At 42.1% G+C, this 26,775-nt stretch overlaps 1 protein-coding gene across 3 annotated transcripts in view; it reads right to left on the reverse strand.

Annotated features, from left to right (window-relative positions):
- PDS5A (PDS5 cohesin associated factor A) overlaps positions 1–26,535 on the reverse strand; it is a 128,617-nt gene extending 102,082 nt beyond the window's left edge. Inside the window, exons 1-2 of one of the 3 annotated variants that reach the window (XM_006258476.4) lie at positions 26,308–26,535; positions 25,477–25,647 (exon numbers count right to left, since the gene is read on the reverse strand). In XM_006258476.4, coding sequence (XP_006258538.1) covers positions 25,477–25,647; positions 26,308–26,334 — 198 coding nt within the window. In that variant the 5' untranslated portion in view covers positions 26,335–26,535. Of the gene's footprint in view, positions 1–25,476; positions 25,648–26,110; positions 26,227–26,307 lie in introns of those variants that run through there. The other 2 variants (XM_006258477.4, XM_059721644.1) reach the window with 2 other exon arrangements.
- Positions 26,536–26,775: the final 240 nt, after the last annotated feature.

Genomic DNA, 26,775 nt, shown 5'->3' on the forward strand with positions numbered 1-26,775 from the left:
AGATAGACTGTGTGCAGCATTGCCAGGGTTAGGGACCCAAAGGAGCTGGGACACTGCAAAAGACAGTGCCAAGGGTCCCAAGAGCGAGACAAGGAGCAGAGGCTAGAGTTGAGACAGACAGAGCCCATGCCCCGCAAGAGAGTAAGGCACAGCAGAGAGGAGGCTGAGGCTTCAGAAGCCAGGTGAGAGCAAGTGAGCCTGGGTTAGAAGCCTGCAGCTAGAGCAACCAGGGGTTAAGGCCAGAAGGGTCAAAGCCTATACAGGTTGCTGCTTGAATTTAGAGTTAACACTTGCAAGGAGAGGATGGAGGCCATGAATACAGCCCATAAGGCAATAACTGCCCTGAAGTCCTCACAGAACAACAATGTAGCGCCCGAGGAGCAAGGCTGAGTTGGACTGGGTTTGCTCTGGGATACTGGGGGCAGCCCCCTGAAACCCTGTAACTTACATCAAGGTGTGGTAGGTAAGGGAAAAACGGAGGGTACACTGAAGAGCCAAAGTGGGGACAGCAGTCACGCGCCCTCCAGAGAGTGTCATCGCCACCCCTGGGCCTGGGTACTACTATACTATCCAGTCCACATCCTCAAACAGCAAAGAAGTTTTATAAAAACTTTTCTTCTCAGACAATATAAGATATGATTACCATCTTATGACAAAACTGGTTAATTACAAAATTCAAAACAGCTCTACCAAGGACTACTACCAAGAAAGTTGGACAAGCTGGTCAACTTGCTGCCTGTGACTTGTGACATACTTCACAAAGGCAGGAATGCCCTTGTGTAAATGGCAGTCTAACTTCTTTTTTTTTCAACATGGTGTCACCTGTTAGCAATGGCTGGAGTGAAGTAATAGTGTATGTATCAAACATATTGACTACTCAAATCTCTCTTTACTATTATTTTAATAAATAAATGTTTAAAAAATACTTGACCATTATTTGCCACTATAGGACTGGTTCATTGGGTGTGGTGCGTGGGTCTGTTGTGTGGTTTTGTTTGTTTGTTTTTACCAGACAAATATATCAGCACTACCAATATCCTTTCACTCCTGCCAAGCCCCCCAAAATACTGGATAACATAAGAAGGGACTGGTATAATAGAAACAAAGTGCAGGATCCTTTTATGGAACGGCATTATTAAAGGTGTGGCTCACAGTACCATCCATGTTTAAGATGGCTCAATCCAATCATTGTGCAACTGTTTTCAACTAATTCTAACTACTATAATCTAACCATGCATTCCACACCTAGCATCTACCTCAGTGTTTTGGATTTATCCCCTCCACCATTCTTCTGCCATTAGTTATTTATAAGAATAAAAGGCAAGGGGAGAAAAATTATTATTTTAAATGCTGATAACCTAAACATTTTGGCCACAGTGAATGGAAAAAAAAAAAAAATACAGTTAGGGTTAAAATTAAATCCACACATGGCAAGGTTCTGGAGATAAAGGCATGGTTATAGCACTCTGCCCCCAAAAAGAAAGTAATAGGTTATACAGAGAAGGCACAAAAGGAGGTGGATCCGAATAGGCACCAGGGTACTGGACAGAAATAAACCTGGTTGAGCAAAAACTGGGAAAAGGAGCTCTTGGAAAGAAATTCAAAAAGGGAAACACTGGAGGTGGTGGCAACTACATGCTAAAGTTTGGGGTGGAAGGGAAAGGACCCTAGACGCAGAGTCTAGAAATGGGTTTGAATGACTGGAGAGACTTGGTGCTGAATCAGTCCTTTGAAAAAATTTTGCACCCTTCAAAATCCGACTCCTGATCCAAATGAAATTAACTCCAAAATAATGCCGGTGCCATGTCATAACCATGAATCTGAGACTACTCTTTAACCTCCGATTAAATCTGTTTAAGTGCTGTAATTGTGCATGTAATTTCTTATATTGCTATGTTTGGACTTATTTTAATTTTAACCCTACCCATGATTTCTCTGGGTTTATAATGTTTATTTTGGAATAAATACACCATTCTTATTATGTTTTTACCTATGTATTACTTATAAATAAGTATGTATTCTTAGCTACAGATTAGCCAAGATTAATTTGAAATTCTTTAATTATGTTTGGTGGACCTCAGTGTATTTTTTGGACTGCTAAAAAATTTTGCAACTATTTTGTCTGTGGTTCCTTAAGCAATCTGCCTCTCGAGAAGCTGGGCTCTGCCAGAAATCACTCTCTTTAAATCAACATTCCATGTATATAATAACATGTCTACAGGCCTGCTGAAACCTACTGGCTCTGCTGAGCAGCACAAGGTACCAGGTGATACATCTGATGGGAATATGCTGTGAGGATTTAAAGGATGCCTTTTCTAAAATTCAGAAGAACAATTCTCAGTAAGAGGCCTCTCAGTGTTAAAGTGGCTTTGCTGAAATAAGGGTAGCTATTATTCTGAAGGTTGCTAAAGCAGCTTTGTCTAAGAAGTACACTTAAGAAATCTCCATAGTCTAACTGTTTCCCACTGGAGATGAAAGGACTGAATCTAATTTTACTGCATGTGCTGCTGAAGTGAATGTGTTGGAGGCCCTAACCATTATCCAGCCTGGGCTAACTGCCTAGTTAGCCATACCTGCCTGGGGCTCTGACAGCCCTACTCCAACTAATGATCCAGCTGGCCACTGTTGGGACCTACCAATTGGCTGCTAGGGAGAGCAGCCTCCCCATTTAAGTCTATATGTGGCAGCAGACTACAAGCCAGCTGTCCAATTGCCTGAAAGCCCACTGTGGTAAGCCTCTCTAGATATTGTGCTCTTGGTTTTCTGATTTCTGACCCTGCTTGGCTCTGATCTGGACTCTTCCCTTTTAGAAATTCCGCTTGGCTTAGGTAATATTTGGGGTACTTACAGACAGTGGGGGAGAAATCAGCTATTAGGTAAAAGCACCAAAAAAGCCCTGCTGGAGCATACGAGCTATCCAGATGCTGGGGAGTCAGATCAAACTGACCCGATTCCCCTTCCATTTTTTGTTTTTTTTTTCATGTCTGTCAGCATCTTGTAGTCTCTGACTCCTGAGCTTTGACTCAGCCTGCATTTTGGAAACTGTTTATGGATTTCTCCCTCTCTTCTGGCAACTTGGTCCCCAATTCCTGACTTGGCCAATGATTTGGATTCTACCCCTGACTTTGACCTTCCCCAGGGGCCTAACCACTAAGACTGCCTATGTCTCAGTCCTTATGGATTTTGCTTACTAGATATTTCATGTTCTAATGTAGGCAGAAATTTCTTGCCCAGGCTTCACATATACCCTGAGTTTTGCTAGAGCTTTCCATTCTACTGCTATTCAATAATGACAGAGCTCCCTAGAGGCTACAGACATTGTTGTATCACAGGAATCAAAAGACGTTATTTCCAGAGACATGCGGATGATGCAAAAGGCTGACCATACAAAAAATTATGACCCAAGTCAACTACTCTTCATGTTATAGAGAAGTTCAAGATCAAAGTATACACACTGAATAGGATTCCAACAGCTGCCAACATCGCAAACTTTTTTTCTCCCCACAAGAAACAAGGACAACACTGAAGAGTCTGAAAGGTCTGAATTAGGGCTGTGCAAAGCTTCAGTGCTGATTCATTTTGGAGGAGATTCGGCTCGATTCGGCGGTCGAATCCAAATTGAAATTGGGAGACCAATAAAAAGGTCCAAATTGATTTGGAGAGCTTCAGAGATTCGGGCAGTCCCCACTTACCGCCGCAAGGAGCTAGACCCGGACTCCATGCTGGTAAGTAGAGGGCAGGAGAGGGGGCTGAAGGAGGGGGGTGAGGACCATGGGGGGGGACCCCCACCAGGCCCCCTCCCCGCTCTCCCAGCCCCGTCAATAGCTGCCCCACCCAACCCCAGTGTCCTGGCTCTTTAAAAAAGCCCCACACTCACCAGCTGCTGCTACAGCTATTGGGTCTTCTGGGGGCTCACGGCAGAGCCCCCCAACACAGCACAGAGCAGTGGGGGACAGCCTTTGACAGGGCTGGGAGAGTGGGCGGGGGATGGGACCTATCTGATTCAGAAGTTTGGCTGATTCAGCAGTAGCTGAATCTCTAAATCAGATTCAGCCAAATCAATTTGGGACAGTGATTTGAATCACTGAATCGAATCACAATCCGCTGAATCCAAATTGAATACTAGCCGCTTTGCACAGGCCTAGTCTGAATACTTAAAATGTTTGAGGTGAGATATTAAACTATCTAGGAATTGCTTTATAAAAAACAAAAAGCATTATAGTCTTACCTTGCTCTGTTATACACTATATCAAGCTTACTTACACAAACATTTGGGAAACCTTAACCAAAAAATATATTAAAAAACAAAATTAAACTTTAAAATAATCTGATCTTACTCTGACACGTAGACTGTGAAAACATTTCCTTTTTTTCAGACACATTTGTATCTGATTTAGTTTTTATTCTAATTTTATTCCAACTTAATGCAAATATTGTTATTTAATTTTACAGTTTCTTCAACATGCTGTAATAAATTGGGTATATGCCATTCTTTTAAACATTGTTTAAGAAACAGTCAATCTATTCTTATGCACCTATGTATCTGAAACAGTACTGGCCTTCACCTTGACAACTAAAAGTACTTATTGTCAGCAATAAATCCGAGCACACCTAAACTATGGGCTGATGCGACCTATTTTAGAGGCATTCCTTCAACCAAAGGGGGTTCATAGATTCATAGATTGTAAGGTCGGAAGTGACTTCAGAATATCATCGGGTCCAGCCCCCTGCACCAAGCAGGAAAGGTAACTGGGGGTCATCTGACCCCAGCAAGGTGACTAAGTCTCCTCTTGAAGATTTCCAGGGTATGTGATTGCACCACCTCTGGAGGGAGCTTATTCCACAGTCTGGACACCCTGACTGTGAAAAAGTTTTTCCTAATGCTAAGCCTGAATTGGTCTTCCAGGAGTTTGTTGCCATTACTCCTAGTTTTTCCCTTGGGTACCCTGCTGAACAGTTGCTCAATGAGCCCTTGATATACTCCCCCAGTATAGCAGTAAACTGCAACCAGGTCTCTTCTCAGCTTTCTTTTCTTCAGGGCTGCACAGTGCCTGCAATATTCTTTCAAGCAGGGATGTTCAACCTCCAGCCTGTGGGCTAAATGCAGCCTGCAGAGCCTTAGAATCTGGGCCACAGGGTTTCCCACAGGTTGGGAAATTTGGTAGTGGGGAAGCAGTGGCAATACTGTTACATCTCCCCACTGCCAAAGTGCCAACCACCATGGGGCGTGACAAAACTAGGCTACAACCCTCCCCCAGCACAGCCAGATTGGATCCAAGCCCACCCCACTCACAGGGCCAGGCCACACCTCCTCCCCTCATCTGTAGGGTTGGATCACAGCCCCTCCCACCCCATGGGTCCAGACCAAGCTCCCTTCCACTGTACGACTGGATCAGGGCCAAACAGTCCCTCTTCCCCCTCTATGCAACCAGATGGGGCCCTGCCAGATTCAGCCCATGGGGGGGAAAAAAAAAAAGAGCAGGGAGCCAGGTTTTCTGTTTGCTGTGGCAAAACCTGCTGCATATTTTCCCCTTTTTATTTTCCCCTCTAAAGAGGAAAAACAGGAGAAACAGCAGGTTTCACTTTGCAGGCTGGCAGAGTTCCAGCATACAAGGGGCTACTCGGGGCTGGAGGAAACAGGATGCAGGGGGTAGGGGCACCACATGCATGTGTGTGCACACACATGCATATGGCAGCCAGGCAGTGAGGTGAACAGCTCCCACAGCTCCCTCCAGCTAAGTCTATGGGAGTTGAGGAGGATAGGGGAACACAGGCTATAGAGGCAGCTCCTTTGAAGCTGGTCTGGCCCAACTTCAGCCCCGTCCCCCGCTGTAGGCACAGAAACCTTGAGAGGCATATGCACCCGCCCTCTCACTGCATCGCCTGTGCCTGCCCCCCCCTTCCCCACACACCTACCCCATTCCCCACACACCCACTCCCTTCCTCGCACACTGGGGGGCTGGGGGCAAGAGACAGAGGATCAGGAGTGAGGGGCACCAGCAGGAACTGATGCCTGCTGGGCGTGAGGGGCATGGGCAGAGCACTGGCATATCAGGGATGCTCAGCACCACAAAGCAGCAAGGGGGACAGCCACAGCTAGACCCATGCCCTGGTGAGCAAAGAGGTCAGGGGGAGCTGATTTTCCATGATAAGAAAAAAAATAAAATGCCAAAATATATGGGTATTCAGACTTTATTTTATTATAATAATGACTGAAGCACTGGTAGGCTTCCAGATAGCTTTAAAATTGTAAATATATCAATAAAACATTGTGTTCAACTAATACCTATATAAAGTGGTTTCATTTTAAATGGGGAAAAAATGCTGATACTGGGGTGGGGGTTTAAAAATCAGAGAATTTGGGGTTTTTAAACAGAGAAAACTAGGATCCCTGGTGATTGGGCACTGCCCACCCAGGCCACAAGCCAAAAGAGCTGAGCACAACTGCTTTTTAAGTATTTTCCTCTGCCTGCCAATATAATCCTCTTTTGATCAGATTTAACTTAAAGCATCCATAAGCCCTTTTTTATTTGGATACAAAGATGCTTGAAGATAGTAAAGACAGGTACATGAAAGGTTGTGTTGTGTGCTCTCTGCATATTGCTGACAGTTCAGCCCCAGTCATCTGATTGCATTACATAGTGGTTGCACCTACTTGATGAAAAGTACCATACAGAATTGATTTTTTGGGACTCTGAGTGAAAGGTCCCATGGTCAATACAAAATTCTACATTGCTAATAATTCTGCATATTATTCCAGAATGGCTCCTTCCTCAGACCATTTCATTATATTACCCTGGACTCCTGTCATTTCTCTCAGGCAAGACAGTATTATCTCATAGTCAATAAGGCTGGATGCTACAGAGAAGTCCAGAAAAATGGATATTTGCCTCTACTTGCTGACAGATCATCCTTCACTACCACTAAAACAGTTTCAGTGCCATGAACTGGCCTGCATAAACTGATATTGGCTTTTTCCCAGGTTCTCTGCAACCTTGCTCAGGAATAAACGGTTTGACAAGGATGGTAATTGGCTAGAACTGAAGTATCCAGAATGGTTTTCTTCAGTCAGTCCAAGTAGTGCATGTGTGAAGGAGGTAGTTGGCTATTTTGCTCATGACACTTTCATGGCCCAGGAATGGCACAACACAGAGGCAGAAATTCCATATGTTGTCTAGAACTTCTTGACAAATAAAGAGAGGTAGTTAGTTGTGTTTTGACTAATGAAAGTACCATTCGCCAAGAATGTAAATAGGATTTTCATTGGTTGGTGGAGGGCAGATCCAGGCTGTTGAAATGTTTCTCCCCAGATGTGACATTTTCCCAGACAAATAGGATTAATCATTTTGTGCTGTGCTTGGTAGTCTGTTCTGATGCACTCAGAACTGAATTCACTACCCTGGATTTGGCAGCTTCAATGGAATAAAAAAAAGGAAAGTCTTCTTTGTTTATAACAACCTTGGTGGAGGGGTGCACGTGCGTATGTTGTTTTTTGTTTTGTTTTTTAATTTCATCCTGTTGGTACCAGCCTCTATTTCTTCTCATCAGGACTAACATTTTCACCACCTTCTCACTCTAGGCAAAGTACATTAAAAAAAAAAAATCTGACAGAATAGTAGTGACTTATTTTCGCTACTGTCCTCAAAAAGATTCTTGAGATTTAAAGAGGGAGGAAAGCAAAGGAAGACCTGATTTCCCCTTCATGTGACTGATACATGTGCATGTATGTACCAGACATCCTGCTAGTAAAAGTCTGGTAAGAAAGAAGCACCTAAACAACATCTTTAGAATATCATCCTGAAAAAAAAATCACAGTATCATTCTCAACAGTTGAGAAAAACAGTGGGCTGGCTTCTCATGAAATCATCTCCCTTGTACCTCAGAAGTAGTTCTCTTATTCTCTCAGCCATTACATCTACTTTGAGCAAACAGATGTCTAACAAATTTTAATTCCTTCATGGTAAACTTCTCTCCCTCCCCACCCCCACCTTTCATCTGCTAAGGTAATGATGCATTCTTTTTCACTTAAGTCATTTTTAATTAAAGTAGTTACTTTAAATGGGGCTAATACACTTATCTGTAGTAATTTTTAGTTTCCTCACAAAATAGGAATACTAAACAAAGCATGAGCCTAGCAATAAAACCAGATAAAAAGAAATGAGGACTGGAAAGCTAAATATTGTATATATCAGTGACTGTTGAACATCCATCACTTTCTTGACACTGTACATATGGTCAAAATATTACAGGAAAAAACAGGCAAACATTTAGTTCTAAGGTCATTATTAAATTTTATGGTATAAGAACAACAACAAAAAGTATCATAGGTGGATAAGGACATTTATTTGTGTGTGCAGACACTTTTTCATGACAACCTGAATTTTCAACCTTCTGCCCAAGAACACTTCAAAATATGACAACCCCACAAGTTTTAAGTGGCCATACAAAATATTAATTAAAGACATAGTAAATCAGTTTTCTTTTTCAAAAAAAGTATTTTTAGAATAGCAGAGGAATGTACAACAGGTAGCTCTTTTGTTTTATCCCTGCTATGAATCCTATGGACTGTTACTAATTTGGCATTAAGACAACATAAAAGGACTCTACTCATACATTATCAATTCATACTTGGGAAAAAAAACTATGTATATATATTGTTATGAATGTAGAATTAGCTGTAAATATTGGCTTAAAAAATTGTTTGTAAATGTTGGTAAATCATCATAAGAACTAAATGCACCTGGCACTACAGGGAGGTGGTATGGGGGCGGGGTGGGAATTGGGTAAAAATTTATTCACATACACTGGCCTGCAGAGACCATTCCAAGTTCAGATCCAAGCAAAAGAATCGGTAACTTGGGTTGGAGAATAGGAAAAGACCAAAGATCAATCAAAACAAAGGCTATATATCCAACTTCTAACTGTTCTCCAATTCTAATATGGAAATGTAGCCCCTAGTCCCACGATACAAAGCGTCGATATCACCATTTTGGCCAGCAGGCGGCAACTCCCCAAACTAACTGCTTTTTTTGTGCGCGCGCAGAAATCTGGAACGCAATTAAAGGTGCTGAGGGAGGGGAATTGTAAGTATACAGTCATACATGTAAATTATATGACGTAAAAATGGCCAGATAGATACTGTGTTCCAACTTCAAACCAAAATTATTTGGCAAATGCCATATTTTAAACAATAGTTGTTAGCTTGTGAGTTAATAAGCCACTGGAAAAATAATTTTGGATTTTATAGTAGTCATACTACAAGTTTTTCAACATTGACAGAATTCTACAGTTTAGCTGAACATGAATGGGGCATTAATTTGAATTTGTTTGAGCAGATTCTCTTTAACAAATGGGAGTTAAATTCATCCTTTTTTTATACTTAGATTTATCAGCGCTTTGGGGCAAGAATCATATTTTTATTGCATGCTGCCTCACACAATAGGGCCCGAACCAAGGAAAGCCATGAGAAATGGAAGCGGTGGAGTACACTTTAGGATTTAACTAAAGATTAGTGTATTTACTCAAATCCAGGACAAAGGTTACCCCTACCCTTCATTTCAACATTTGGGTGAGAAAGCCCTTCATCTTAGATTTCTACATATAGAATATAGTTATGAGGGGGGCATGGACTCATCTTAAATTCAAGATAGTCTTGATTTCAGGTAAATATAGTATTTTTTAGCTACCAGTTTTGTTACTGACAGTATTTCTTTTTTTCTCCACTACACCATTCCCCATACAATTCCCATATACTATTGTTTTACATATTTTCTTCTGTTTTTTTAATCTCCAGTTTTAGTCTCAACATCTCCTTTGAGAACTCCTAACTTCAAAAATTAAATTGCTTGTTTGTGTAACAGCTGCTGCCTTCAAGCAGCAATGGAAGTCATTGTAGAGAGTAATGTAATGGAAGGGACAGGAAATCACTGTAGAGACTAATAACCTAGATACAAGTAGTTTTATAACATTTTCCAGGTTTGGCTGAACAACAACAAAAATCAAGAAATGCACATTTAATTGTAACTCTTGAGTCATTTAACTCCCAAAATCTTTCTTCCATGTATAACCCTGAGGATAAAGCTCCATAAACAAGGGCTACGATACAACCACCTTACTTCTAGTTCAGATTCCCCTACTTTACACATCCAAAAGTCAGTGTACCTCTTAACTAGTTTGTACTGGAAGCCTGAGTTCAGTTGGCTGTGCAGCATAACCTCCAAATCACTTTTAAAAGTGAGCTTTCTAAAACAGTGATTATCCTATTAATATGACTTACATTTTTGGTCCTAAGCAATCTGCAGTCTCTGTAGAGCTGATCTGTCATTAGTTATCATTTCACCAAGAAAATATTTCTCAAGACCACACTTCCCTCAGGTAATTTCTCACTTATAATCACTTACGAATCTACTAGTTAGACAAGCAATTCTCAACCAGGATGCCTTGAGATCCTCTCAAGGGTGCTACACATTATCACTGTTAAATGTACAAATGTGGTTCAAAAGATAAACCCAGAGATTTTGATTAGGAATTCATAACAGTAAACACATTCTGACCTACTGTAGTCTTTGAGTTCTTTCCAACAGAAGATTTCCTTTAGTATTTTTCTGTAGTCAAAAAGTAAGTGAATTGAAGAGAAACCAGAGTATACTAAGAGCTGACAATTTCCTAGGAATGCCTTGAATTAATCTAAACAAATTGAGAACCACTGAGTTTGACTGTTTTAAACCCATATCAAATATGATACACTACACTAGATTTATAGACAGCTCATATTTTTAATCAGAACATTGACGTGCTAAATCAGACACTTTAGAAATCATGAATCACAAGTCTGCTGGAGCTCTCAGAGGGTGTCAATATGTAGGGAATAACGGGGGCTCTGACAGAGTATACTTGAACTGTGAAGAGCTTTTAATCAGCTTCTAATAAGGTCCCTCACCAAAAGGTCTTAAAAAAACCTAATGTGTCATGGGATCAGAGGGAAGGCCCTTTCATGGACTGAAAAGTGATTAAAACAGAGTTGGAAACCCCTGTGACCTGTGGATTGGATTCAGCCCACGGAGCTGGGTGCTTCTGCTGCATTTTGGTGGCAATGGGCTTCATCCATGCAGCAACAGTGTCACTGTTGGGGAGAGGAAGGGGCACTGGCTGCGGATGTGGCAGCATGGGCCAGACTGGAAAGGGACCATGCTGAGTTAAGATCTGTTAAAGAAGCCCCCGACTCCCAAGATGTTGCTGAGCCTGGCTTAAATGGTAAGAAATAAAACAATGCCTTCCTTCACTATGAAAAATGAAAATGGTGTGGGTCCCCCAGAGACATGTGCTGAGACCTTCATAAATGAATTGGAAAAGGAGGTAAATAGTGCAGTGGCAAAGTTTACAAATGACACAAAATGGCATTTATCAAATCCAAAGCTGACCACTCACTTTCAGACACACTTCTCTGGTCACCAACTATAGACATGATCACTGAAAGCTGGTGGCAAATAATTACAAAAAATTCAGTTTTGTGAGATCTATATGAAATTTAACTTTAAGTGCATGGGGTATAGGAAAAGAGGGGGAATGCCCTAAATACTCACTGGTGGGCTCTGAATTAACTGTTACCTCACAGAAAAATACTAGAATCACTGGGGACAGTTCTCTAAAAAACACCAGTTAAATATTCAGTGGTGGTCAAAAGGCATATAAAATATCAATAATCATTAGGAAAGAAATTGAAAAATAATCAGAAAACACCACTATGCAATAGTAAATCCATGATGAACCGACGTCTTAAGTGATACATGCAGTTCTAGTCATCCCAGATTGGTAAAAAAGATATACTATATTATTTCTATCATAAAAATCAACCCTACATACAAGTCAACCCCACATTTCCAGGACCAGTTTTAGAAAAAAAACCCCAGCTTTTTCCCTGAACATAAAATAAATGCCTACAAAGACCTTCAACTGCAATTGTGCTTACAAAATCTCAAGGAAAAATAAGACAACTAAGGAAAGAAGTCATAGGGCTAACTGCATTAAATATATTGAAATAAAAACCGCATTAAAAAAAATCTGATTTGTTAATTTTAATAGATATAAAAATCAAGATTGGAGTGGGCCTACAGATAAGTTGAATGATTTCATACATTTCATAGACATTAGGGCTGGAAGGGACCTCAGAAGATCATCGAGTCCAGCCCCCTGTCCCAGGGGCAGGAAGTCAGCTGGGGTCATAGGATCTCAGCAAGATAAACATCCAATTTCCTCTTGGAGGTGTTCAAAGTAGGTGCTAGCCTGCCATCGGAGTTGGTTCAATTTCAGACCTTGGGGACTCAGACAGTAAACAAATTCTTCCTTATGTCCAGCCTGAAACGGTCTTGCAGGAGTTTATAACCATTAGAGCTTGTTGCCCCTTGGGCGCTCTGGTGAACAGACGTTCCCCCAGATCCTGGTGAACAACCCTTATAAACTTATAGGTGGCCATCAGATCGCCCCAAGCCTGCGCTTTTCCAGGTTGAACAGTCCCATAGCTCTCAGCCTGTCGTCGTAAGGTCTGTTTTCCTGACCGCTCATGGGTAGGCGGGCCTACCCATGCGGCCTTCGACAGGTTGCCAAAACTCAGTAAGCGGCCCTCTGCCCAAAATATGCCCGCCTCTGAGCTAAGTCTATGAGGGGTAGAAGACAGGCATCGATAAAGGACAGGAGGACAACCCTGCAGATATTTGGGTTCCCCTCCTGGCCATACCTTCTTTATGATGTGGCAGATGCAACAGCTTGGCCAGAACCAGGAGACTGACCAAATGGTCCAGAGATGTTGTGCGGTGATATACGAGTGTGCATAAAATAAAAGATGCAAGGAAAAGTGCATCTAGAATCTCAATAAGAGGTTCTTGAAGAGATGGAAGTGAGGTTGCAGCCTGGCATATGCATGCCACATGGGTAGCCTTGGCATGTGGCAAACTAGAGAGAGGACAGGCAGCACACCAGCGGATAGGGCAAAAGCAGAGCTGAGATCAGGCATGGAGCACAGGGCAGGAAGAAAAAAGCAGAACAGCAGATCAGGCAGGGAAAGGGATTGGAGTAGCACTTGAGAAAGGCATGGGCTTAACTGTTGGCCCCCACTGCACTAGGCCCCCTTCCAGTTGCAGAAAGGACAGGTGTCTGTGGAGTCCATAAAGCACAACATGTGGACAACAATGCTGAGAGCTCCATGAAGGAGCTACTATCCTAGGTCTGCACTAAGTCACAGAACTAAGGTGTAATATAGGCTGGTCCACCAAGGATTCTTTCTGTCAAAGGTGTCCTGCCATTTGGTGTCTGGATGGGACAGGGAATGGTATGGAGCATAAGCATGGAGACCTGGAAGTGTTGGACTTTGGTTTGACCCAGTATGGCAATTCTTTATGTTCCAACCTTGCAGAAGTCAAACTGCTGATCTGAAGCTGCAAGTAAGCTAAAGAGTTAAGTTATCTAAAGCCCCTAAATATAAGAGAGAATTATATTTGGATTGTAGAAAATGATTTTAATTTAATCAGTGAAAGCAACAGAGATAAGCGTGACACAACAGCAGATAGCTCCAGAGTGAAAATGGCACAGCCAACATAGCAAGAGCAAGAATGGAGTGAATTAACATGTACAAGCTGCTAAACTAGAAACTATATATAACAACATCAAAACGGGGGGGAGGGAAGCTTAATTGCAGTTCTTTCTCTTTGTACTTTAACTGAAGGTGTATTTTAATCTTTCTAATAAACCAAATACAAAGAAACATAACTTTGGAAATAAGAGTACACCACCCAAATTTTTCTGGATTTTGAAATGTCTACTGAGTCACTTTTCAGATTTAATTTCAAAAGGCCCATTTGTTTACTTGTTAGATTTGCACTGACCTATACCTAAGTGCACTTAGAGATTAATATGAAAAAATACAACAGTATAATTAAAGTTCTTTATGAAATTTTCACAGAAAATAAAAATAAAAATCTGATGATCTTGGTATAAGTATAAACCACTAACTCAGAGTGAATGAAAAAACGGAGATTTTATTTCCAGTTTAAGGCCCGCAACTGCAGAGGCTTAGCTCACTTTCAAATTATATATTCTCTAATGAATAATTGCATTAACAGCCTACAAGTGCGACTCCTGGGCTTGCTTACCTGTTCTCATAGAACTATCTTAATACTGTATTTTCTCATATAAACACATGCTTCAATTAAGACATGTACCCTACTTTGAGAACATAAAATGAAGAGTCATGGCAGAATACTGACCACATGAAGCAATGCACTCAGCCAACTCACTGGCTGTTTCAAGCAAAAGCTAGTTGTGGCAGCAGCTGTGTCAGGGTTAATGATGGCTGAAGAAAAGGGAGAAGCAGAGCCCTCAGCAGCCATTGCAGCCTCTCCATGCATCTGTTCCCACACATAAATCAGCTTCCCTTCTTAAGACATGCACCACAATTATGAAGGGCTAATTTTTTGGAGAAAGGTAGCTGTGATATGCAAGTACATATGGTACTACTAACACAAGCAACCCCCCCCCCCCCCACACACACACACAAAACAAGCAAACAAAAAAACCCCTTTACTTTCTGCCAGTGGAGCTTCACCAGATGTAGAAAAGAAGAACATCTATAAGGTGGATATGATTCAGACACTTTTAACAACCCTATTTGCCAGTGTAGAAATAGCCATGGTTAGTTCTAGAACTTCTTTCAAGCCAAGCCTATTTTTTGTGATTAACTACAACGTTTTCATCACAACCTTGTTTTTTTTCCCCTTCCTCTCCCCCTAAAGACTACATAATTCCTTCTATAAAATTCTAGTGTGCTGGAGAAGGTGTCACTTCTGTAAAATAAACACTGAGGGGAAAAGGGTACCCTTTTACAAGACTAAGACCTAAGCTCCATTTAAACTATCAAGGAGTAAGTTTTCAAGCTGCATCCTGTGGAACCTGGGGTTCCACAAAGAGACCAGAATGGGCCAAGAGGCAGCGTACCGCCATCGTGGGACTCAGCCGCCTGACACTGTCAGTCTTCAAGATAGGGGTGGAGGTTCTGTGACAGAAGTAGTGATATGAAAGTATCTATGACTTTAGGAAGTTTGAAAACCACTGAGATAAGGAAAATGTAAATTTAATTTCTTCCAATTATGGCAGATTTTCATGTATATACTGGTTTTCTCCCTTGTTACAAATAAGTACCATAGGATAAACAATAGTGTGGCAGGATTGCTAAAAACCTTTATTCCCCATCTGTCTAACCTGAATCAAACATTTAAAAAGTATCCCTTCCACTGAGTTGATACTACCATTAAAGACCCAGGTCTTCAAAGGCATTTGGGTTCCTAATCCCTACTGTTTGATTTTGATAACAAATTGAAGCAAACTGGAAAATGCAAGTGTGCTTCGAATCTTTTCCAGTAATTTTAGGCATTTATTTGGAACAATGGCAACAACCTTTTTAAAAATGAAATGCAAGTCTGAAGTTGCTGGAGGTTTTAACATTCAGCAGCAAGTAAACTTGTGAAGTTGTCACAAAGTGTACTCAATCCTGGGCATTTTAAATTCAGTCCACATATATGCTGTCAATGCAGAGCAAGAATAAAACATATTAAGAAAAACAGAACAAATACAACCACAATAAGACCATTTTTCAAGCAATAGGTTTTGCCCTATTTTAATACCACTCCAATAATACATGGTCTCAAAGGGGAAATACTCAGCACTTTTTGCTATTCTAAAATAAAGGTCACTATGGGATTTAAAGAGATTGACTTGTAAATTCAAGATCTTAATTTCATAAAAAATAATAATATATTTTGTGGAAAAAAAATCTACCCAAATCCTTCCACCTATGCCAGGGGACCAGAAAATAATCTATTCACAGCCCAAAGTGTAACCCTTGCTTATATTAAATACCAATCATCATGAGTATAGGTTACAGAATGCTAGCACAATTAACAAGCATTTCTAATTAATTTGTGGACTGGAAATATGAAAGGAAAAGTACACGGACAGTGATTGTTAATATAAATTGGTCACTTCCTACATTTACAAGCTGCCTTTGCATGCTCTGGACAGAAAAATTTTATAATGCTACACCAAGAAAAAGGCACGTCCAATTTCATCTAATATTAAAGACCTACAAAGTAAGAACTAGTACATTCAACTAATGTTACTTTTGTACCACAAACTGTGCTTCACTTTCAACAGTAGCATCTTAACTCTGAATGACATGACCCAAGACAAATGGAAACAACAAACAGTAAATACGGGTAACAAAAACAAACAGATTAAACATTGACCAAACGGCTTATCAATCAAGGTTTGAGGCAGTTTAGCTACCTCTAAAAGGTTTACTTTATACTTCCAAAAAACTAAAAAGCAGTGTAAGTACCAAAGCTAATTATTAAAAAATTAAATTAAAGTATTTTTAAAGAAACAATTAAAAGCATATGCAGGTGCTGAATTAACACTATAAATCTAATAAAGTTACAAACTACTTTTCAACCTATGCCACTCCTATTGATGTGTGAAAGACTCACTGTCTATATGCAAAGTTATCCATACAAAACACACTGAAAAATGAAAATGTTCTCTCTTTAGTAATCTTAAGCATTTACTAATTATAACAGTAAAAATATTTTCAAAATTAAATTTGATTTTGAAGTTGTTCTTTTGACCATCCTCATAATGGAGGGTGAACCTATTAGAAAAATCAACTCATATCCTATAATACAAGAAAGAACCCTGATTAAGTTATTCCTAAATAAAGCCATCTAGGTTCCAAAAAAAATTTTCAGGTGGTGGATTTCTTGGTTAGTGTTCATGGAATCATAGGAAGTTAAGGTTGGAAAGGACCTCAGTAGGTCATCTAGTCCAACACCCAACAAGTAGGAGTCATTGAATAAAAGCAATTCCTAAAACCCAGGGGACATGTACATCTACAGGAGCTATTAATGTGCTTTAGGCTTACTACACAGTAAAATACTGCGCAGTAACCCTTCCCCAGGAGCATGTCTATATGTGCACCCTGTTGGAAGCTGATTTGCTCCCCACCCTGCTCTGTCACCCCTGCAGCAGCCAGGAGCAGCTCCAGGCTCCTTAGGGTGCTAGCCAAGGATTGATGTCAGCATAGTACTGGGAATAGTATTCATTAGTTAACTGCAGCTGCAAAGCCAGCAAAACACACAGTTGAGCAACACCAACCATAAGTATGTATTTTAAATTTCTAAATAACTGAATGGCAATTAAGAAGATACCCATAGTAGGGAAGACGTATATTCTTCATATTTGTAAAGGTCAGAGTTCAGACCAAAGCCTGGTTTCTTTAAATACCAAGATGACTTCAGTATGCATTTTTGTTTCTGTCTTAAAGCCCAGTTTTTTATTTCTGGTGGAAGACAGTGCACAAAGGGCACTGTGAGAAAAAAATAATGTGGAATGATTCAAATAGACATGAAAAAGAAGAGAGGGAACAAAAGTAACTTTAAACTTTATAACCTTCTGCTTCATTTCCCTACCTGCCTGCCACCTTCACCAATACCACATGTAAAATGGGGAAATTCTTGCTTGCTTATCTCACGGAAACCAAGAGAAGATTAACATTTCCTTTATATAGCACATGACTACGTAAAATATGAATAAGTGTTTTGAAGACTTGATTATGTGCGCCAATTCCCTTGGAATTTAATGATGTATCATGGATTTTAGACCTAAAGTTTGATTTTAAAATACGTGAATCCTGACAGAATAAAGTCTTCCCCAACCACTTTATATTATGCTCACACAGATGCTACACATGAATAGGAAAAGTTGTTTCTGTAATTAAAGCATGCTACTTAAACTCAAGAAATCTGGGTTCAAAACCATGCTCTGCCTCACACTACCCCTGTGATCCCAAGAAAATTCACTTAGATTTTCATCAGTTTTGAATTCCTCACCCTTTAATCTTGGCCAGTGTTCCCCTGTTTCCAAGGTATTAGAGACAACGAAGATCCCAACCCACCTTCTCCATCCTATTCATTATTTTACATATTTTTACCATATCTTCTCTCCTTTCCAAAGTTATCAATGTCAATTCAATTTCCAAATCTCTCTTCTCTCCCTTATTTTGGCTCCCTTTATGACACTGGTTCTCAGCCTTTTTAGACTCGTCTTTTTAGTTGGAAAATGTCAACTCATGGCTTTCACTTATGGAAAAGAATACAGCAATTCTTCTATTACAAAGAATTCGAGCAAGACCACAGCAGGTCAGAACATTTTTGACATTACAGATTCCTATTTAAAATCTCTGAATTTATCTTGTGAACCATGTGCAGGTGTTTGCATACCTAACAGTGCTGATGTGCACCTTGTGGGACCCTTAAAGCATATGACATCAGCTTCAAGTATGTGGTCACATACTACTTTTCCATGGAAAGCCTGCCTCATTTAGTGCAAAAGACAGGCTGGTTCTGGAAATAAATCAGGGTATATTAAAAGAAGTTATCAGATGCGTCACTTGTTAAAACTTGAAAGCGTGATTGAAGCCTGGTATTATAGGAATGGGAAAGAAACTTATGGTTCAGGCAATCAAATTTAACCCTGAAGAGTTGGATTCCTTCTTTGTCTGTGCCAAAATGGTTCTATGAGATACCAATCAAGAAATTTAGACCAAACTTTTTTCATGTGGTGCTCTTCATTTTCTGTGTACCATATCCACTGGAACTGATCTGTAGGAGTACTAGGCACTCACATTAGTAAATGAAGTCCAAAAGAATCACAGTCCAAATGTCACAGAGAATTTAGTAGTTTGAAGGTGGGAGGGGAAATTATATATATTAGTTGTTATATATCAGATGTCAGCATCTTGAATTGGCCATCCAAAATTACCTGGCATTTTGACCTTATTCTGTGCGCTCTGAATTGCCATAGAGAATGCAACCTATAACCTGTGGTGGAAATTAATTTTTTGTTAAGCTCTCAAAATAGTTGATGAGTGTTGAGGAAAATGAGAAATTAGTAATTCTTTATTCATAATAGACCTTGAATAATATCTGGTAAATATGATGTTGGGTAAAGGGCTGTAAAGACTTATTGACTGAACTGACCATATATATAAGCAAATGACACCAGGGACAGTTATTATGTTAAATCCAGGACCAATGCTTATGTTCAATCGTTGGGGCCCCTATTGTTTTCTGACATACTTATCCTCTAGTTGCCTGGAAACGAGCAAAGTAATTTTTGTACATGTGAGTTTGTCATTAATAACTGCTGCACTTTTAATGAAAAAGTTACCATAGCCAGAAAGGAGTTATTTTATTGCTGAGCAATTAGAATATAAAGTGTCATTAGGGCAAGATGGAAGCCTAGATAGGGCATTAGTTTTAGAATGAGTAAAATCAGTGAGTTTGTAGAGTATACATGCTTACAGTCTTCTTTTCTGTCTTCGTCTTTTTTTATTTTATTAAAAGAAAACCAGACCAAGATTTCTTAAAACCTGACCAGTCGTCTATCCTAATTAATGAGAAACATGATTATTACAACAGCCAAGCTAATTAAAAGTATTAAGTAGGAACAGAATAAAAATCTAAAGTTTGGCTTTAGGCTTGACAGTCCAACAGCCCAAGAACACCTGCAAACTTCAGTTTGCCCCTGCAACTTTAAGAACAATTACCAAAAGTTTTAGCGGGGGCGGTGTTATTACATATGGATCATTTCTACAGCAACCTACAGCCTGCATCTGGCTAGATCCAGCTCCTGGTGCCTTTGGATCTGGCAGCATTTGCAGCCAAGAGCCCAGGGCTTCAGCAGGGCGTTTGGGGGGGGGGGGGGGCATCTTCATATGCATTGCCACAGACCAGAGCAGTGTGGGTTTCAGTGGAGGAGAAGCTCTCCTTGTGCCCCCAGGCAGTGGGAGAAATGGAAAATGTGACTGGGTCTTACTGCCAACCTACCTCAAACTTGACCTGAGTCATTCCAGCTCCCTGCCAGAAAATGTCATTGACCTCTGGCTCTAAACCACCAAACACTAAAAATGAGTCTAATTTTACACAGCTAGTAGGCCCACAGCCTAAGACATGAAACTGAAGATGCCAGAATTTACAGCTTGTACTGGAATACAATATTGCAAAGTACTTATTGACTGAAATTACCTAACATACTTAATACAGCTGCATTTTTTCTTTAAAAGCCTCTACCATCAATTAATATGCCACCTAGCACAATGGCATTAGAAGGTGCAAAGACTTTTTATCCAAGTAACAATTCAATACATACTTTTTAGTTAACATTTACTTCCACAAAGAGTACATAATCCACTTATACTATTCTGTATTTTTTGGCTGCACTGTACTATTGGGTGTATGACTAAGCCCCCTGAGGCAGGGCTCTGTTAGAAACTCACCACACTCCACCTATTACACAGTACCATCCATACCAATAACTATATATAAGAACACAGTGCAAAGTACTATTAACTTACCATATTGCACAGTTAACAGTGAAAACTATATCTGAACTGGTCATATTTCATACTTCCCTTGGAAAAAAATTCAATAAGCAGACAATGGTAGGAACTGGTTAAAAAAAAAGATGCACTTAGCATGGCAATCAGTTTTGCATGACTTGGGTAAGTATTTTGATTTTTGCCAATTGACTAACCTATAAATTTCGGTTCATTAGACATTTTCACCGGTCTGATAATTAAGTCACTAATGTTGATACTATTAATAATAATAATAATATAATTTTAATATGTAACTATAGCAAAATTCTCCCTTGGGACTGATAAAGAAAATCTTATCTGAGATTTTAGTTTAATAAGACATTTCAATATATTTAGTTATGGAGCATTTAAAAAAATCTATTTTCATAAGGTACACAACACCTGAATGAGATTTGCAGTAGGGCAGAATGCAAATTTACAAAACAACTTCCATACTTGAAATACTTAATATATTTGAGATAAAATAGGCACAGCATTTTCCAAAAAGAATTCAATACTGGGAATATAGTGACAGTTTACTTGGACTGACAGACTTTTTATTCACATACAATTAATCTTGCAAACCTATTTTTTAAAAAAGAAATGGATAAAGGCCACAAATCACAAAGCAACTTTTCATGGTGCCTCTGATCACTCAGAGGCACTACTGCTTAAAAACAGATTTTGGAGCTGTAAGGTACAGTGCTAAAAAGAAGAAGATAGGGCAGAGCAGCACGTTATAGACTAATTAATTCAGAAAGGCAAAAGATTTCATAAGCAAGAGCTTACCTGTCAGAAGTTAAGTAGTGAATCTTAACCGTCTCCTGCCCTGCTAGCTGCAGGTTTGGTCCACATTTAATTTTCATAACTAATAAGGCACACAGTGTGTGTAATAGGGACATACACTTCCAACAGCTAAAATTAATTCTCCAATAACTATGAAGTGCACTTTTCCTCAAGTTAAGAGGGTGCCAATCTGTGTGTGTTGAAGTCAGTCTACATCTGTTGAAGTCAATAGGCATCTTTTAAGTGCCTGATCTCCAAGGGTTCTATTATACAAACATACTACCCCAGAAGGCCAACATCCAGAAGATGCAAGATGCTTAAAAACTTTTGTCATTTTTCTTTCCAGGACAGCATTCATAACATCATCCAACTATCTGAACACTGTAAGGTACAGAACAACCTCATTTATTAGCCCTGACCTTATGCACAAAGAGGGAAGATATAGGAAAAGTTTTAAAGTGTCCTTGGCACAAACATCTGCTGCTGAGGCATTACAGGACAGGTGCCTAGAAAGTATCAAGCTGCAATAATAATAATAAAATTAAAAAAAAAAGCCTTCATTACAAGTGCTAGGTCTGGACACAAAAATACAACACAATGGCAGAGAAGCACTCTATGGACAAGTCATATGATGTTACTTGTAAACAGTTCAACTGACTTTAACAAGTTAGAAAAACAGGGGCTCGTTGGGGTTAGGCTCCCCCAACGAGCCTAGTTTAAAGCTCGCCAGAGGAGATCTAGCACTTGTATGAAGGCCTTCTATGACCAGGTCACAAAATCCTTAGACGCAGGGGTAGCAGTGGACTTAGTCTTTCTGGACTTTAGGAAGGCCTTCGACACTGTCACTCACCCCATTCTCATTAAAAAACTATGGGACTGTGGCATCAACACCTACAGTCAAATCGCTAACTGGCTTGAGGGCCGCACCCAGAGAGTGGCGATGGACAGGTCTTATTCAACCTGGAGGGATGTGGGCAGTGGGGTTCTGCAGCGCTCGGTCCTCAGGCCTGCACTGTTCAACATCTTCATCAGCGACTTGGATGAGGGAGTAAAAAGCACACTGTTCAAATTCACAGACGACACTAAGATGTGGGGGGGAAGTGGGCACGCTAGAAGGGAGGAATAGGCTGCAAGTGGACCTAGACAGGTTACAAGGGTAGGCGGATGAGAACAGGATGGGTTTCAATACTGACAAGTGCAAGGTACTGCATCTGCGGGGGGGAAGAACCAGCAGCATACCTACAGGCTGGGGAACTCCCTTCTCTTCAGTGCAGAGGCAGAAAAGGATGTAGGAGTCATTCCTGATGCCAAAATGAACATGGGCTGACAGTGTGGGGACGCGGTCAGGAAGGCCAACCATACCTTGTCGTGTATCCACAGATGCATCTCAAGCAGGTCCAAGGAGGTTATCCTCCCCTTCTATGTGACACTGGTCAGGCCGCAGTTGGAGTACTGCGTCCAGTTCTGGGTGCCACACTTCAGGAGGAAAGTGGACAACATGGAAAGAGTCCAGAGCAGGGCCACTCGCATGATCAGGGGGCAGCAGGGCAGGCCCTTCAAGGAGAGGCTGAAGGACCTGAACCTGTTCAGCCTCCACAAGAGAAGGCTGAGGGGGGATCTAGTGGCCGTTTACAAACTAGTCAGAGGGGACCAGCAGGCACTGGGGGAGTCCCTGTTCCCCCAAGCACTACCAGGAGTGACTAGAAATAACAGTCACAAGCTGGCAGAGGGTAGGTTCAGACTAGACATCAGGAGGTGCTACTTCACTGTCAGGGCGGCTAGGATCCGGAACCAACTTCCAAGAGAAGTGGTGCTGGCTCCTACCTTGGGGGTCCTTAAGAGGAGGCTAGATAGACACCTTGCCAGGGTCGTTTGATCCCAGTACTCTTTCCTGCCACGGCAAGTGGTTGGACTTGATGATATGCTCAGGTCCCTTCTGACCCTACCAACTATGAAACTATGAAATTCAGTTTTGTGGAGAGGCCTAACTACTAGCCAGAACACAAAGTTGTATCTTTACAAAGAAAACCATAGCACCTTTAATTTATACAGACAAGTAAACTTTAACAAAATTTAAATAACGTACAAACTTCATTAGAAAATGTTCCTCTTTTAAAACGACTTTAACTTGAAATATGTCAAGCACAATCATTATAAGCATGAGAACCACAAGTTAATACAAAAGTAAATCTGTATATTTTCATTAGTCAAGCTGATTGACATACATGAAGAGAAAAAGGATGAGAGCTTTAAGTCTTTTAGTTGAAAAAGGGTAGCACTTTGCTGGTAACATCATCTTCTAGCTGTCCTAATGTTTAAGTAAAATCAAGATCTGGCCAGACTAAGGTGGCACCAATGGAAAGAAAGAAATGCTTGGAAGCAGTCGCCTCCATTATAATATCCCTTAATATACAAAAAAAAATAAAAAAAATACTACGTATAGCAAGTTAGTCTGCACTCTTTGGATGGTTTTGAACTCCTCAACATTAGTGGATCACCAAATAGCCAAAACAGGAAAAGGAAACACCCATTTCCATGTGCTACAAGTTGTGTCTGAAGGGACGTGGCTACAGTAATATATACATTCATGAATTTGAGGCTTTGTTACTGTAATTGGCACTGCACACTCTGAAAAGCTCCAACTAATACAAAACACAGCATCTACTTAGCAACACAGGTTACCAGGAACACTTCACCCATGCATTCTGCTTGCTGTATGGCTCCCCAAACACTACAAGCTCAGCTGAAGGCCTCTGCCCTAGCATTCAAAGCTCTGCAGAGCTAGGACTTACTATAGCTAACAGATCTTTTCTATAGCAAACCCATTCCAAAAGTATGTTCCATTGGAACAAAGAAAAAAATTATGTTAGTTGACATCTGTGCATGCAAATGGCACAATTTTCACAGGAGCTGCAACTGGATTATAGAACTCACTTACACAAGACATAGCCACAGGCTCTGCAGCTTTAAGGACAAAATGTAAAGCTTAGTTCTTTGAATAATTTATTCATGTGTCATACTCCCTCCTCAATCGCAAGTAATTTTTTTGATCAAGTATAAAACTAGCCCATCTATCTAGCTCACTGGCTTCCACCAAAAAAAAGGAATTGTTATTTTTTGTTCTTGTGAAGCAGCCAGCTACTACAGTGAAGGGAGATGCACAATAAAATGAGATGGAGAGAACAGGGCAGAAGTCTCCTAGAAGTGCACAGTATTGTACATACTGGGCATGAAACCAAATCCTAGACAACTTTGCATGAGCTTCTGGGCCACAACGTTAATAACTGAGCTGCTCTGATATTTGATTGATAATTGCCTTCCATCGCTATTTTTTGCATATACTTAAAAATAATTATTTTGTGCCATTAAAAATTGAGATGTTCTATTTGCATGCTTTGCGAAGGCAATGTCACAAAAGTGCGTTGTTTCTTCTTTTTCCTGAATTTCAGAGAACCCTGCAGGTTTACTTCTGGCTTTAAACTCTTTCTCAAATGCAAAAGAAATACTGACCATTTAATGCAACTAAACATGCATTTACTTATGAAAGTCTACTGACCTTACAGAATTACTTAGTTACACTAAATAGTCAGAGAACGCCAAACTATACCTCTCTGTATAATTCATGGACAATCTGTTCTTTTTCCAATCCTGACACTCCAGAAAACCAACTTCTATGCATCTAACACACATTATAAAATGAACAATTATTAACTTTATAACGAATAACAGCCATTTGGCCTCCTAAAGCTGAATGACTTTTCTGTACTGTGGTTAACCCAGCGCATCACAACCACACTTGTTCTACAACATACATTTCAAAACACAGGAACCCAGAAGAACCTGCACATCTACCACAAAGCCTGAGTCTCATGTAGTTCACACTTACAATTCTACTCCTAACACCCCCTTCAAACCATGCTGGACTTAGTTCCTGCCCGTTTAAACCATTAGCTTGCAAAACAATAAACAAATTAGCCCACTGCTACTTGAACCCCATCAGCACTTGAAGCAAACACATAAAATCATGAACAAGGTAAAATGGTACCATGATTAACAAAAGCAACTTGTGGCCCTTTGAAGAAAAGCGAAAACAGTAAATATTTCTGCAAGGCTCACCAGACAAGGAATAGGCACCTTGAATACAAGAAAACGGGAGGCCGGAGCCCAGACAAAAATGCCTGCTCTGGGTAGTGCTTAGAGACAAATGTTGCTGGGGGGAGGGGTGCACTCACCTTCAAACGCTTGACCACCTCGTCGTTGGTGATCTTGTCCGTGATCTCTTTCACTCCGGGAGGGTAGCAGATGATCTTCCCATCGCTAGGAGGTTTTGGTTGGGTAGCAGGGAAGTCCATCCTGGGGCCGCTGGTGAGAAACTTTCCGTCTGCACAGTCCTCTACCGGCCTCTATCGGTCAGAAAACAAAAGTTCAGCGGAATGGCAGCGACTTTCTAACCCTCTTTTTCCAGGTCTAAACCTCAATTCGCAGAAGGCCCCACTGCTCGGCGAGCAGGCACCCGCCTGCCCCCGGGCCCCCTGCCTCACCAGCCGCCAGCCAGGGCCGACGCCTCCACCGGGAAGAGTCCTGGCCGCCCCCCTCCCCCCGGCGCCTCCCTGCGCGGCGCAGCGGCAGCCCCAGCCCGGCGGCGCTTGGAGTTGGCAGCCTCGCCGCGTACAATGAGCGCTGGGCCCAGATGGCAGGAGGCCCCGCGCGGGAGGCCCGGCCTGGCCCAGCGCAGCGCGGCGGGGGGTCGGCCAGGCCCCGGGGTGCTCGGAGGCGGCCCCAGAGCCGGGAGCCGAGGCCTAAACAATTAGGCCTCAAAACTATGGGCAGGCGGAGGAGCCGCCGGGGGCGGCCGGGAGCACAAACCTCGGCGCCCGGCCCGGCCTCGCGCCCCCGGCCCGGCCCGGCCCGGTCCGGCCCGGCTGCCCGGGAGGGGCCCCCGGGGAGCCGGCCCGGCCCGCTCGCCACTTTACGCCTCTTCCCTCAACTTCGGGCGGCCGCAGCCCCGCGCCCGCCCACAAAGGGCCCTGGCCCCGCGCCCGGGGGAGCGGAGCCGCCTTTACCTCATGCAGCTCCGGAAGGTGCAGCATGGAGCAGCCTCCTCCGCCGCCGCCTCCTCCGCGCCGGCCGCAGCTACAGGCTCCGCCACCGGCCGCCCGGCGCCCCGCCTGCGCCCGCTGCCTCCGTGCTCCGCGGCTCGGGCCCGGGGACAGGGAGGGGGCGGGGGAGGCTGCTCGGCGGCGGCGGCAGGAGCGGGGCGAGGGGGAGGCTCCGGCGGAGCGTGCGCCGCGCCGCGCCGCGGGGACACAGTGCCGCTCTCCGTCCGGCCGGGGAAGGACAGCCCAGGAGGAGGCTCCGCGCTGCCGCCCGCCCTGCCCCGCCCCAGCAGCTGCAGGGCGCGCCCGGCCCCTCAGCCCGCGCTGGCTTGCTCAGCGACGGGGCTGGGGCTGGGGCGCGGGGCCCGGCCGCAGCGGCGCCGCCTCCCGCTTGGCGCCAAAACCAGGGCCCGGTCCGGGCCGGGGGCCGCGAGG

This window comes from Alligator mississippiensis, chromosome 2 (assembly GCF_030867095.1).
Source record: "Alligator mississippiensis isolate rAllMis1 chromosome 2, rAllMis1, whole genome shotgun sequence".
Lineage (NCBI taxonomy): Eukaryota > Metazoa > Chordata > Crocodylia > Alligatoridae > Alligator > Alligator mississippiensis.